At 36.5% G+C, this 15,606-nt stretch overlaps 2 protein-coding genes across 3 annotated transcripts in view; both read right to left on the reverse strand.

The window, feature by feature from the left end:
* The window catches only part of per2 (period circadian clock 2), a 41,939-nt gene extending 41,388 nt beyond the window's left edge, over positions 1 to 551 (reverse strand). For both annotated transcript variants that reach the window (XM_057333261.1, XM_057333260.1), the window contains exon 1: positions 385 to 551. The gene's annotated coding sequence lies outside the window, so the exon portion shown is untranslated. The remainder of the gene's footprint in view (positions 1 to 384) is intronic.
* Positions 552 to 14,050: 13,499 nt separating this feature from the next.
* si:dkey-65b12.6 (IgGFc-binding protein) overlaps positions 14,051 to 15,606 on the reverse strand; it is a 54,703-nt gene continuing 53,147 nt past the window's right edge. Inside the window, exon 17 of the mRNA XM_057334678.1 lies at positions 14,051 to 14,151. Coding sequence (XP_057190661.1) covers positions 14,051 to 14,151 — 101 coding nt within the window. The remainder of the gene's footprint in view (positions 14,152 to 15,606) is intronic.

A 15,606-nucleotide genomic window follows, 5' to 3' on the forward strand; every position in this document is an offset into this window, starting at 1 on the left:
CTCAGCATATTATTTATACAGCACGATTTTAGTTTCAGTAACTTGCGTGCAACGCTTTAGAAAATGTAAATTAGAGGTATTTTTCAAGAAAAGAAAAGAAATAAAGGGGACAAGGAAGTAAGATATGGAGCTTGACCTACTCACTGACACAGTTATGCAACGCACAGGTTTAATGGATAAAATATATAAATGTGTGGTATAAAAACGACCAAATCGACGCGTATTAATGCGTAATGATGTTTACGTCTATGTCATTCACGCCGCATCAGAAACACACACTCTCCACTGCAGAAACTTTGTTTTAGAGAATCGGTCAGTGCATCAATGGAAAGTGTTATACAACCCGCCCACCCGAGACCCGAAAACAAGACGAATGCGTCCTACCTGGCAACTCAAAAATACTTTTCTGTTATAGAGCGAGAATGTCTGTCCTGTCCGGCTTAAATGAAAATATTCCCCAAAAAATCCCAGTCTCGGTTCCCAGTCACGGAATCACTTTGACACACTTCACCAGCTGCGCCGCTTTCGCGAATACTGCCCTGGTTCCTTCAGCTCGCAGCATGACCTGAATTCAAGCTCCGTCTGTGGCTCCTCCCCCGCCGCGATTCTATTGGCCGAGCCGCGCGGATTTCAATGAGAAGAGCGCGGAAGTGTCAGCATTGGACGGTGATTGGCCGAGAAAGCCGCCAGTCTTTTTATATAAGTATGTCAAACGTCTCACGTGGACGCCCATGGCCTGTGACGGCGTGAGCTACGTATGGGCAAATCAGTAGTAAGGAGGGAAAGCTAGTGAATGGGTAGGGAGGTGATTGTGGTTGGTCCAAGTACGGAGTTATACAAACGTTTATACAAGTGTGTGTACAGTCAATGTGGGCTCTCTCTATGCGCCAAACACGTATTTGCTCGTCATGCGATGCTTTGAGAATATGACTTGGATGGATTTGCGTGTGTATTTGACTATTTTATTGCATCATAAATGTATTGCAGTTACACATACGTTATATACAAGATATCTGGGTACAGTAGCTCCTTATAACATATTTTTATATGATTATGTTGAATATCTGCCACAGCATGCAAATATGATGCAAATAGCATGCAAATAGCAAGGTATTTTAACAGTAATATAAAGTTGAATTTAAATAGCAAATTAAGCAAATGCCTTACCACTTTCGGTTTATTTTAAACACTTGGCATTTCATAACATCTGAAATCGTATGTTATTTTATAACATCTCACAAGGATGCTATTTCATAACACCTCATGTATTGTATAACCAGTCTTGAAACTGGTAAGGTGAGATCACTGACCCCCCTACACACACACAGTGTTGTCTTATAACATGGTATCTTTTACTCTTGCAACAGGAAAGCTTTCACCAAAACCATGAGCCTTCAAACATGTTCAAGTTAAAAAATAAAATATACAAACAATAATAAACAAAAAAATATGTAATACTTTTACTTATTAGCTACATTAATCTAATTATTGTAATAAGATGCTTGAAAAGCAAAGAACGTGTAGAACCTAGAGGATTTTCCTAAAGAGCAGCGGGCAATTTAGTGAAATAAAAGTGACCTATTTGTCAGATATGGTGACCCATACCCGAAATGTGACCTCTGCATTTCACCCATCCAGTGAGTAGTGAACACACGCACAGCAAGTCGTGAACACATGTACACCCAGAGCAGCGGGTAGCTATGACTGCAGCGCCCGTGGAGCAAATGGGGGTATGGTGCCTTGCTCAAGGGCACCTCAGTCATTACCCGACGGCACTGAAAATTGAACCGGTGACCTTTTAGTCACGGGGTCAACTCTCTAACAAGACAAATAAAGGACTCATGAACAACATCACAAAGCATAAAATCAGTTTGGTTACAAGCATTCTTTCAAATATATCTCTCTGTGTTTATCCGAACAAAGAAACTGATACAGATCTGGAACAACTTGAGAGTTAATTAAGGCAGAATTTTCATTTTTGTGTGAAATGTACCATTAAGACTTAATGGTAAACCTTTGAACTGGGTTATTTTTGTCAAATGCAGTTATGAACAAACTGTGTACATATTTATGATTTGATGCAGCACTTTGAATATGAGAGTTTATTAATGCACACAGTGGGAAACACTTTTGCTTTCTCCAGTCTGACATTTTTTTCCTCTGTGTTGGACTCTTTCCATCTCCATCTGTTAAAAGATGTGCCAGATATCTTGTCTTCTGCTAATAGTATAGTTAAGTTTCTATTTCATTCATTCATTTGCATTAAAACATGCATTGCTTTAATACCTACTGCATACATAGACAGCATTAAACCATTATAAATCCTAAGAAAGCAGTTCAAAACGCTCTGGTAGCAATTCTGAGTGCCACATAAAGAACCGGAGACTTCATTTCAATACAGTTTGATGTTAAAATGATGCTAAGCTAACAGTGCGTCACAGCTAACAATTTCTACAATAACTATTATGTTTACATGCAGATTTATAATACACAATAAGATTATTTGCCATTTATAATTTTCTTCAGCTTGTCGCAATGCATTCTGGGATAGCATTTTCTCTTAAGGATGTGATTTGGCCTAAAGGTTTATAGGAGGCAAAATTATGTCATCTGAGAAACTTTTCGTGTCATACGTTTGTCAAAATGTTGCCTTAATAAACAACCAACTATGTTTTTGAGAAAAGCACTATAGTCTAATATGACTTATGTGATGGATAAACATATCAAATATGTGTTTGCATAATCTGTTACGTCATCACCCGTCACGCTAACATGTGAATAGCAACGGTTCGGCGTTTATTACTCGCACACTGTAGGTGATCACTTTAAAAATGTAATCTGTTCATCACAAAGAATATTGATGAGACTTTTTGTGTGATGTCTTTCTCACTCATTTACACAGAAGTCTTTAAGAAAACAACCTAATAACACCAGATGGTTCAGATGGCTGATGGATCCTCAAGATTGGACATCAAATCACACCAGACGGTTTCTCAGAAGTCACTCATACAGAGAAACACGCTCCCTCTGTCTGTCGCTCTCATTCTATGTTTCTAAGTGAAACACAGCCACTAAAAATCTTATGATGTTCTCAGCCGTGTGCAATGAACAGCAGGTATTTTGTTTTATGCGCAATATCATTTGGATTATTAAAGAGATAGTTGACCCAAAAATGAATATTCTCACATTATTCTCATGTCATTTCAAACCTGTATACTTTCTTTCTTCTGCAGAACACAAAAAAAGATATTTTGAAGAATGTTGGAAACCAAACAACATTGAACCCCATGACAAAACCACAGAGACATTTCTCAAAATATCTTTAACAGAAGAGAGTCATATAAAGGTTTGTAATGTCATTAAGGTGAATAAATTATGATACATGTTTTATTTTCATGTACAATTTTTATTATTATTTTTGGGTAAACTATCCCTTTAACAATTTGTAAATAGTGTGTTCAGTCTATTCTGAGTGCAAATAAACTTGTTTTAATAATATGAGAACATTGTGTACTCTAGTGTAATTGAAATGTGAAATTACAGTATTGAAACTTAAGTTGTAATTCAGTGACGGTCCCTTGACACACATCATCCTTGAGCAAAAAGTTGTGAACTTAGGCTCACGACATTACCACCTGTCACGAAATGACAAAGCGTCAAAGACATATTGGTAACTGGTTCACCAAACGGCTTGAAAACACCGGTAATGAATTCATTAACTGGCTGTGGCTAAAAAGTTAAGCACAGTTTTATTGTTTAATCGATCCAACCGGGACATGACATTTGGGTGTTGTGTTTACAGTCTCAACGGAAGAACTTAGCATTCCCATCATGCCAGAAATTGCCATGAGTCACTGCTTTGAGGAGGACCGTCTCTAACTGTGGCACTTTATCAGATGGAGGCTGTTTAAGCCACGTATTTGTCATGTGTTGAGTTGTTTTCTCTTTCTGGCTTTGTGAAATGCTGTCCAAGTGACGCACGCGGACGACCGTATAGGCCAAAACAATATCACATCCAGACTCTTGAAACTGAGTGACGCATTTGGTACTGCTGTAGTATTTTTGCAAAAAGTGCACTTCAAACTTAAGTGTGGAGCTTTAAACGGTACAGGATTCTAGTGGTATTTCAATACTGTGTGTTATGGACGCTAAATGTCATTTTGATATGGAATGTGCTACAGAGTCGTCTATGTAGGCAACATTTTAAGGCATCATATGTGTGCACAAGGCAAGAGTTTTCTGGGCTTGATAAGTCCTTATTGGCCCAGAACACACTTGACTTGACTCTCTCTATTTCATAACCATGTGAGGCGGCTAGCTGCTCTATTTAATGGTAATGTCATCTGTTTGGCCTCATTTGATCAATGTGGAAATTTCTCTATGGTGCTTTCCACAGATATTATACATTTGTGTCTAATGACTTCATGGGTCTAGACTTTGTCGACTGCAAAAAATATGCAAAAATGGCATTTTGACATTTAATTTATGTTTAATTTGTTTATTAATATAAAAAATGAATGTGCATCCTCGTAATTACACAAAATTACCCTTTCATTCGTTCAAATCTGAAAAAGTCTCAATCTAGAAACAGCCTACAAACACAACACTTCCACTCACATGTGTTAATGAACGTACTCTTGAAAATAAATGTTCTCTGGTTTAACACGGCTCCCTCTCACCCACATCTCTGTTCAAGGCTGTTATTCTGTACTTTACCAAGCAATTCTACAACTTTCTATTGCAATGTCAGGTTACTGTCACCCTAAAATGAATTACATGTGTTGTAGTTTTCCTCCTTTCCTTCCATCTGCTCATAAATGTACATCATTTAAATATAATGACCTTTTGGCCTCTCTGAAAATACAATTACAATATACCATTTTACACTCCCACTATACAGTAAAATTTGATTTTTCATTTGGAAACCTACTTTCATCTTACAAGATTAGTTGCGATGACACACACTCACTGTCTTTTGTGTTTGCCTCTGAACAGATAGTTGTTAATAATTGTGGAGTTTATTTGAAGCCAACTATGTACATTACTTGTATATTCTAGTTAATTGTATTTTTAATGTATGTCTTTCTTGATAGGAATGAACAAAATAACAAATTCATTTATCGCACCAACTATCAAGAACAGTTTCTGCAATTTCTCATTAAAAAATCACACCGCATCTTAAAGAAGCTATTTGGGGAAAATTATGGCTGTAGGGGGAGACACCAGGTTCTCGATTTATTCTCCTACATTCATGAAAATAAATGCACCGTGAACTAACTTGAAAGCTATTTTAAAGTAAATTGTTGTGACTTGGCGTTAAACAAGTTTAATTGCAGTTAAATAGCACATTCTGAACATTCTTTACTCTGCTCCAAACAAGTTTCTTGTTACTCATGTAAGTAACTCCTTTACTGGATTTAGAGCATGTCACAGTACAGAGACTGCTTTGATCAGAGTTACAAATGATCTGCTATTGGAGTCTGACCGAGGTTGTATCTCGTTATTGGTGCTGCTAGACCTTAGAACTGCATTCCATACCATTGACCACAGCACACTCCTACATAGACTCGAAAATTATGTCGGCATTAAGGGAATAGCTTTGAAATGGTTTAAATCTTATTTATCCGACCGTTTTCAATTTGTAGCAATAAACAATGAGGTGTCACGCAAATCGCAAGTCCAGTACGGTGTACCACAGGGCTCAGTCTTAGGGCCTCTGCTCTTCGCATTATACATGCTACCTCTAGGAGATATAATAAAGCGACACGGAGTTAGCTTTCACTGTTATGCTGATGATACTCAACTTTATATTTCCTCGAAGCCTCATGAAACACAGCAGTTCCATCGAATAATGGAATGCATAGTCGATATAAAAAACTGGATGAGTAACAACTTTTTATTACTGAACTCGGACAAAACGGAAGTGTTACTTATTGGACCGAAAACTGCTATAAGTAACAACCAAGAATACTGTTTAACTATTGACGGATGTTCCATAAAACCCTCGTCGTCAGCAAAGAATCTTGGCGTTCTATTCGATAGTAATCTGTCATTTGAGAGCCACGTCGCCAACACCTGTAAAATTGCGTTTTTCCATCTTAAGAATATATCTAAACTACGTCATATGCTGTCAATCGCAGATGCAGAGAAGTTAATTCATGCATTCATGACATCAAGACTAGATTACTGTAATGCACTGTTAGGTGGTTGCCCTGCAGGCTTATTACAAAAACTCCAATTGGTCCAAAACGCGGCAGCTCGAGTTCTTACACGTACAAAAAAGTATGAACATATTAGCCCGGTTCTGTCAACCTTGCACTGGTTACCTATAAAGCATCGCGTTAACTTTAAAATCTTGCTTATTACCTATAAAGCCTTACATGGTTTAGCTCCTCAGTACTTGAATGAACTCCTTTTGTATTACAGTCCTTCACGTGCATTACGCTCTCAGGCGTCCTGTCAGTTGGTAATACCTAGAATTTCAAAATCAAGTGCAGGTGGTAGATCCTTTTCCTATCTAGCGCCTAAACTTTGGAATAGTCTTCCCTGCACTGTCCGGGAGGCAGACACACTCTGTCAGTTTAAATCTAGACTAAAGACGCATCTTTTTAATCTTGCATACACTACTCTTCCATAATATAAATCTTCAGAGGGTTTAGGCTGCATTAGTTAGATCAACCGGAACCAAAAACACAACTGATGTACTTGTTGCATCAAAGAGTACAGAACAGTACTCTACTCTCAGCCAGTCTTGTCTCATTGTTCCAAGGTTACCACAGCGAGCAGGATGCAGTTCATGGCCTGACCTGATGGTAGAGCGGAGAATGGGAAGTGGGGACCTGACAAGAGCTGAGATGATAGAGCTGGATAAAGAAGGACGCGGTCTCTTGACATGTCTTCACCACAAAATTTCAAATGCTATTAGATTATTAATGATAATCTTAAACTATAATTTATTTTATTATTAAGTTTATTTATTTTATTTAGCCTTGTTGTGCAAGTTCTCTGGAGCTTGTGCAGAGGCAGCAGCTTTTGCCAGAGGGGAACTGGAATCCCCTGGTTGGGCCTGGGTTCTCCTGAGGTTTTTTTTCTCGATTAGAGTTTTGGGTTCCTCGCCACCGTTTGCATACTGTTTTTGCACTATCTGCCTGACCGGGGGGGCTGCTTTAGAATCTTAAAGTTTTACTTAATTAATATTGCATATAGGAATTTATTATCTGTTATATTTGACCTGTGCTTCTCTCTCCTTTATCCTAAATGTGTGCTCTCACTGAGCGTGTGTGTGTGTGCGTACTTGTCTGTGTACGTACGTGTGTGTGTGTGTGTGTGTGTGTGTGTGTCTCTGTGTCTGTGTGTGTTGGTGTGTGTGCGTGTTGTGTGTGTGGAGTGTTTTGTGTGTGGGTGTGTCTGTCTTCTGTGTTTTCAACCTTTTCTTGTTTTTGCAGGTACAACTTTGATTGTTTTGCTTGTAGTCAATGTGTCTCATGTACAGCTGCTTTGTAACAATGAAAATTGTAAAAGCGCTACATAAATAAAGTTGAGTTGAGTTGAGTTGAGTTACTCATGCTGTCTGGCATCTTTACACGGGTTTTCCACTGTCAGCTCCATCTATCTAAGTGGTGAAAGGGGAGGAGTTTTGTGGATTCTGTCCTGTCTATTACATCACCTGCTACATTTATAACCCAGCAGCAGACACAACCGGAAGCTCTGAGCTGGCATTGATCCCGGTGAAAGCATGCAGTCTGTATTTGGCATGACCTCTTCTCCTTAACTTCCCTGGAGTCATCGCTCCCTCCTCTTTTCCTCTCACAGTGGAATTTTCCTGTTAAAGCAGATGGCCGAGCTCTCACACATGTGTAACTTGGAGCCAATTACATCATCAGGGAAGGTTTTTTACTATCTGCATACGTGACAACCTCATTGGCTGAGCTTTTTATGTCATGCACATGGCAGATTTCATTCAGGATGCATTAGTACATCTTTTCACTGCGAATCAAACTGACTTTGTACTAGCACTTCTGTATGTCTTAGTTATCATGCTGTATTTAAAGGGATACTTCACCCAAAAATGAAAATTCTGTCATCATTTACTCACCTTCGAGTTGTTACAAAAATAAATTTCTTTGTTTTGATGAACACAGATAAAGATATTTGGAAGAATGCTTGTAACCAAACAGATCTTGCCCCCCATTGACTCCCATAGTAGAAAAAATGACTTCATCTTTTTTTGGTTCCGTTTAAAGAAGATATTTTGAAGAAAGTAGGACAGCAAACAGTTCTGGGGCACTTTTGACTACCATTGTATTTTCTCCTACTATGGTCAATGGGGGGCAAAATCTGTCTGGTTGTAAGCATTCTTGCAAATATCTTTCTCTGTGTTCATCAGAACAAAGACATCTCTACAGATTTGGAACAACTCGAAGGTGAGTAAATGATTTTCATTTTTAGATGAAGTATACCTTTAAAAATAAGCAATGAGCATATCTAAATACAAAATTATGCAAATTAAAAAGTATTTAAACATTTATTTAATAACATGAATAAAAATAAGCATTTCTAAATTGATCAGGGTTTTAGTGACTATAATAATGCCATTATTCACTTTCAGATACAGTAAAGTACATTGATGAAAGCGACAATTGAGGACACAAGGGACAAAGAAGAATTAAGAGTAAAACCCTGCCTCTCTCCGTGACGTTTAAATCCTTAAGGATAAAGACGTGGGTTTGTTCATGGCTTATCAGTAGGTGTGTCGAGTGCCTCAGAGAGAAAAAGTGACAAAACATTAAAAAAGCTTAAATATGCTCATTTATTATGGAATATGTCTAAATAACAATTTCGTTACAGTCCCAGGTTTATCTTAAGCTGGTGATTTCAGCAAAACTCATTTCCACAAGCTGCCATTATGAATGTTAAAAATACCCAAAGACAAATCTTCATTCAAATCTTATGAAAAAAAACCTTTAAAAAGATTCTAGTACTTCCAAGCTTACTGTATGTGTCATTGTTGTTGCCATGACTACTACCAGACCTTTTAGTAGTTTTATGTTCCCACCGAGCTTATTTTAAAGTAATGAAGCATGATGGTGCAACCAAATGTCAATCTGTTCATTCTTCATTTGTGTGGTGCGTTCAAACGAAAAAGGTTTATAGGCCTGCTAAAGCATAATGAAATTGTAAAGAAGTTCTGTCCTACATGAAGTGTGTGGGCAGGGTAGTCTGCTTTAAATAAACTGCACAATTATGTACAACCATCTGTTCACAGGCAAACGCATGAAAAAAACCCAGCATTTGTAGGTTGGTCGTACACTTCTGCGATGCATGTAAGAGTTATAATAATCCATGGTTTTACTGAAAGTCACATTTATGTTTTGTTTTTGTGAACTTTTTTAACATTATACTGTATATACAAGTGATGAAAGAAAGGATTTAATGTTACTGCCAGCAAATCATTCGCAGTATTTGCAAGACATAAACGTATTTTCTAACTCCTCACATAGAGTTAGGAATTTAAAGAAACCCTTAGAACAGGATTTTTAAAAATTCATGATGTCAGCGAACATTTTGTAAGCGACCCATTTCCTATCCATCTATATGTACAGTATTTTATGCAAACAATGTTAGAAAAACAATACGTTTGATATTATAAGACAACATATTGCTTTCAAACTTAAATAGCACTTAGAGTAATGGTAAATGTATAAACCTAGAGAAACATTTTCAATTTAAATGTATTTGTACTGTACAACTTTCACAATACATTTTCTGTTTCATAGCAGTTTTACAAACCCGAGTAACTGAGATAAAGGGGACTGCAGTGAGCAAAACTTACTAGATCGATACAAAAAATATGTTTTGCAAAGTATGTATAGTCAAACCAAAAATTATTCAGACACCAGATACTGTATATCTTTTGATATATTTTTTTTACTATGGTTGCAGGACACTGTAGTTCATTTTGGCCTATATGTAAGTGAGGATAGCAAAATAAAGTAAACTCCAAAGATTCTTCGTACAGTGGACTACCCATAAAATTTATACAAATTTGGGACCAAAATTATTCAGACACTTTGACCTGACCATGTTTTTACTTTCTTTTAATCTAATGCAACCTTTTTACACCACAGACTGACAGCTGACAGCCATTCATCCTATCCATTACATATCTTTCTATCAAAGTTATCTGAGATCATCCAGGAGAATTTGTTCTGACACAAGTTCTTGTCATATTTTATTACCATTAGCGAATAAACTGTGATAATGTGAGAAATGTTGAAGATGTCTGAATACATTTGTGTTAGCAATAAATGGGAAATCAAATATGAACACTGAAAAATGAAACTATAATAATGTTCAGACTCTTAACATTTTTGATTTGTCCTCTTTTCCCTGAATTTTTCGGGTGTTTTGATGAACCAGTCTTACAATTGGGTTGCTTAGGAAAAGCTATTATCCATCATTGTGGCCCTGATGGTAGGTGACCAGAGGGAGAAATGAGAATCAACACTTTCTGTTTCTCAATCTATAAAGGATTTTTTTTGTTATTTAATTAAAATTAATTTAATATTACTTGCCTCTCCATGTGGATTCAAAGAAGATGAGTCCGCTTCCTGTACATGAGAACCAATTGGAGTGCTATTGATGTGTCAGGTGTAAACTGTCAAACATTACTGATACAGAATCAAACTTGTACATTCAGCAATGCATACTCAACATGACTCATTACTATCTGTTTATAGGGCAAAGATGAAACCTTCACCCTGATGGATCAAGCTGCAAAACATCTGGACTTGGGCAAACGTTAAGATTTTGTTTATGGACTTTTACCCAGCCTTAAATACAGTGAACATATACAGTAGACGATGTGTCTGAATGAGCTACAGATGAACCAAATGCTGATTTTATAGACCACTTTGGAAGACATAAACAATGCTGATCCAACGCTGGTCCAGAAGAAATTTTTAACATGACACAAACATTTGAACAAAATACAGCCAACAGAACATTTATACCGAATCAAAATGTTAAATGAATTTCTGTAAGATTTTATTATGTAAGATTAAACAAAAACTAAAATAAAAATGAAACCGAAAGTGCTGCTGAACCCGGGTTCACATATTGCAAAGTGGTCTATAGATTCAAATGTATGGATTTATGTGTTGATAAATGGTTTTCTTAAAAATGAGATGACTTGCAATAATTATAATCTGATGTTTAATCTTGATAAATAAGCAGGTGGGATGTGTGAAGGATGATCAATCATTGGACATTTTTTTTATAGCTTTGGAAAAGGATCATAGTTCCGGGCTGATGCTGGAAGCCCTTGTAAAATGCATGTTCATTTTAGGTAATTTGAGTCCAAACACAGAGATGTTTCTGCTGCCCACATCTGAAGAGCTGGCGGAAGTGAATCATTATTCATCCACATTCACACATCCCCTGCACAAACACATACATGATCATACACTGCTACACTCCCTCTAACACACACCCACATCACTAGCATCCTTACAGTATATGACCATCAACCATTAGATGTACTGTTTACGCTTATATTAGATTCATTCAATCAAACTGGTTGGATGATTCAACCCCAACACCCCTGGCTACTTGCTATGTTTTTTCTTTGAAACATTACAATATAAAATAAGGTACGTTCAATGTTACTCTTACTGATCATCTTGAATATAAACACAAAATATAAACTGTAAACGAATAATGAACACAACGTTATAGGCTACTATTATCAACTGGTAAACTATTGCCAAAGAAAATCATTATTTGTCTAATTAAACAGAAATCTTCATAGAGCATCTAGCCCCATCTATCCTGTATAATGACCTGAAAAACATAGAAACTATTAAGCAAACACAAATCAGACTTCACTCATGTAGAATTAGATCTACTACGCTATCATGGAGGAGGTGTGTGCTTCAGATTCCCACGCTGTGAAAACCCTTGGAAACGGCAAACCAAGTGATCTGACGCAGATGGTGGTGTTTCTTATTTTCAGAATGTGTATTTGTTAAATGCGTCACAAGCACAAGAAACCTCGATTTAGCCTACAGATTGATTTAGCATTTGGAATATGCACGGAATGGCTTTCAAATAAAAAACAGATGATGTATTAAAAATTTGTGACAACTTCATGTATATAATCTACTATGATACCCAAGCTCTTGGCAGGATGCATTATTTTTTATACTGAGCACCAAGATGTTTTATATTATAGTTTTTGTTGTTGTAGAGTTATTAAAGGCTTGAACCCAGCCCCCTGTTGACTTTAGTGTAAAGTCAATACTGATAATTAATTTATTACGGTTTAAGTTAACAATTATAAGGCCATAAGTTCAATGTTCTTTTCTGTGTTGGCATATTTCCTATTTCTTATTTAAATGTTTCTGTATAAAATCTGCTTTCCTGCTTAGTGGTTAGAGCATGGCGCTAGTATTGCCAAGGTCGGTTCGAACCCAGGGATTGCAGATGCTTAGAAACAAATGAATAGTACAATGCAATGGAGGTCGCTTCAAAACTTCTGCCAAATGCGTAAATGTAAATAGCCATTAGCCTTTCATATGGGTTTCGATGCCCCCCAACATCATGAAGTTGTTATGTGTTTATTGTGTAATTTAAATTGTATGTCATGTAGATATTCATGTTTTAAATATCGGCACACTGAAATATTTTTTCTAGGCTTCTTGTGGTCAAAACTGGTTGTCGAGACTTTGTGAGATTGTGCTGCCCTCTATTGACAACAAGAACTAGACAAAACTATCTAATTAAAATCGATCTTATTGATTTGATCTTATCATTATTTTTATTTTTAAAAATGACTAAAATTACTTTGTAACAGTAAATGTGAGCATGTTAGACCGAGTAACAGTGCCAAAATGTCCTGTCTATGAAATATAAACCCACCCGAATTATGGTGAAGGAATGAGTTTCTAGAATCCGGTATGTTGCGCCCTCGCCTGGGCACATCGAAGAATAGCGCACCATTTCAATCTGCACTGTAAAATGTATAATATAAATTTAAAAAGCAATATGGTCAATATGATTAAGGCCACAACGTCGTTACCCACACTGTAAGAAATATATTGTGAAAATTACAGTAATTTACTGGCAGCCATTGACAAGTAATACACTTGTATTTTTCCTTAGTGTATTGACCACTGTGATATGGCCATTTCAATTTTTTAAACGGGTTGTATTAAATTTGTGACTATAATGTTATGGCCTTTTTTTATGGGTTGTATTAAATTTTTGTATGGTCTATTTCTGTATATGTAGTAAAATTTTGTTCTTCTGTAAAGCACTTTGGTCAGCCTGGTGGCCGTTGTAAATGTGCTATATAAATAAAATGAACTTGTATTAAAAATACAGTAAATTACTTGTCAATAGCTGCCAGTTAGTAACAGTGTTTTTTTATTACAGTAAATTACTTGTCAATGGCTGACAGTAAATTACTGTTTTTTATTACAGTTAGTTAATTATCAATGGCTGCTACATAGTTACTGTGTTTTTTTTAAAGATAATGTAGATGATTTGGAATATAATTATTAATGTGGTTTTAGTTTACCAACTTTCTTAGGATGATTGCTTAAAAGTGAACCTAGAGCCAAAACCGAAATGAATCACAGATCACTTATTCTGGTTTGGTATCTTTACGACTTAAGAATAATACCATTAAGAAAAAAAACTCGGTACAAATTCAATAGAGTTCCAGCACTTTATGCTTGGACTGATACAAGTGGATCACACTGTTTGACAAATACACTGTCTCTATTTTAACGTAAAATACAATTTGAAAACATTTCCTATACAAACAACAAAATGTAAAAATATAATAAAAAAAAAGTAATAATAATAATTCACAGCTGAACGGATTGTTCCACATGAAAGATGTCTGAAAAACAAATAATAAATAGTAAATGATACTATATACATATTATTTACAAAAATATTTAGATTAAATAAACATTCACCTCAATCTAGTTATTTTGCCAGTCAAACTCTGTGAAGTCCCTGATGAAGGAAATGACACGTGGGTTCATGTATGACCTCTTTCGATGTACTGACTGTCCAGTTTTCTGGCTTCTCTGAACCTTGGCACTGCACTTGCTGGACTCTGGATTAATCCTGATAAGGAACCTGTCAGAAATGCAAACTGAATTTAAATTTACAATCACCTGTCACACCAGATTAAAACAAGTTCTTTCAAAGCAATGAGTAGAAGGAACCATAACATTTGAGAATAATTGTTTTTGGTTTATATAAGTCCTATTTCTGTAATTGAAGTAGAACAGAGGGATGCTCATTTATATGTTCTCCATCTAATGACACCAAACGGTGCCATTAACCTTTTTTAGGTTCTGCTGCTATGATTATGTCATATACACACGTCATCTTGGGTTAATAAACATTAATGTATTTCCCCCAATGTTTTTAGTTTTACAGTTTAAATGCCATTTGTCCCTATTAATTAAACCACGTTAAAATAGATTTTGCATTGTTTCATACTAATTAAAAAGCTCTACCTACATGCAAGTTCTGTGATTTCACTGGGACAATGCATTTCTCCTGTAAGTATGTCCATTTACCATGAAGTGTAACATACAATATGTATTATGAGCAATACCTTTGAACAAACAAGTGTTGTGGCTACTTCCACTTGATATTCAATGTTGAAAACATAGTGCTACGTCCTTAGACGTATTTTTGTATTGTTGCGCTCTGTTTCTCCCTTTCTCTTTCTTCTGCTCTAGCTCACAGGAGGCTCCGCCCTAATTGACTGTTTATAGCGTGGCTGTGGATTGGCTGCTGGGGATCGGGCGTCTATTCAAATTCGCCGGTTGAATCCTCTGTCCCTCCCCTTTCCCCATACACACAGGAGACAGCAGAGTTTTTTTCCCACCCACATCCTGCTTCTAATTGGCTCTGACCCAGATGGCAACGAGTACTAGCCAATCAGAGCCAAAGCAGGGCAATCTGTTTTTTTCTGACCGGCAGGAACCAGAAATGAAAATACGCGCGATTTACGGTGGACTGTAGGAGAGTTTTTGAAGAACAAATGCCCGGGACAAGTTACATGGATAGTTACATTCTCATTTCACACAAGTTTTTTAAATGTTTGTTTTTATTATTTATATGTGTAACGTATTGATCAAAGGAGACCGCATGTGGTTGAACTGCGTAGTCTGTTTTACTTGTGTATCGGTATATCAACAACACTGGAGTCACAGCGCCACACTGTGGTTACTCCAACACAGTATATACATACGTGACATCTCCTTTTTTTTTTTTAAAGAACATTTCTGGAAACTAATTTCAACACAACAACATTACTGAACCTAAATACACACAGTATTTGCTTTTGCTAATTATTATTTTACATTTATTATTTTAATCTCGGTATCTACTAGGCACTCTAATAGGTCTACCAAATCTTGACAGTCTCTCATCACTTAATGAGTGAAACTGTCCATTTCTCACTGTTGAATTCTCATCCTTCACAGAAGCTGAACATCTTGCACTGACATTATTGTCTCCGCTTCCAGTGGTTTCTTGCTCTGTAATGAACTCTGACCCTGGTGAAGCAACTGCTAA

The sequence above is a fragment of the Triplophysa rosa genome, linkage group LG5, assembly GCF_024868665.1.
Source record: "Triplophysa rosa linkage group LG5, Trosa_1v2, whole genome shotgun sequence".
In the NCBI taxonomy this organism is placed as follows: domain Eukaryota; kingdom Metazoa; phylum Chordata; class Actinopteri; order Cypriniformes; family Nemacheilidae; genus Triplophysa; species Triplophysa rosa.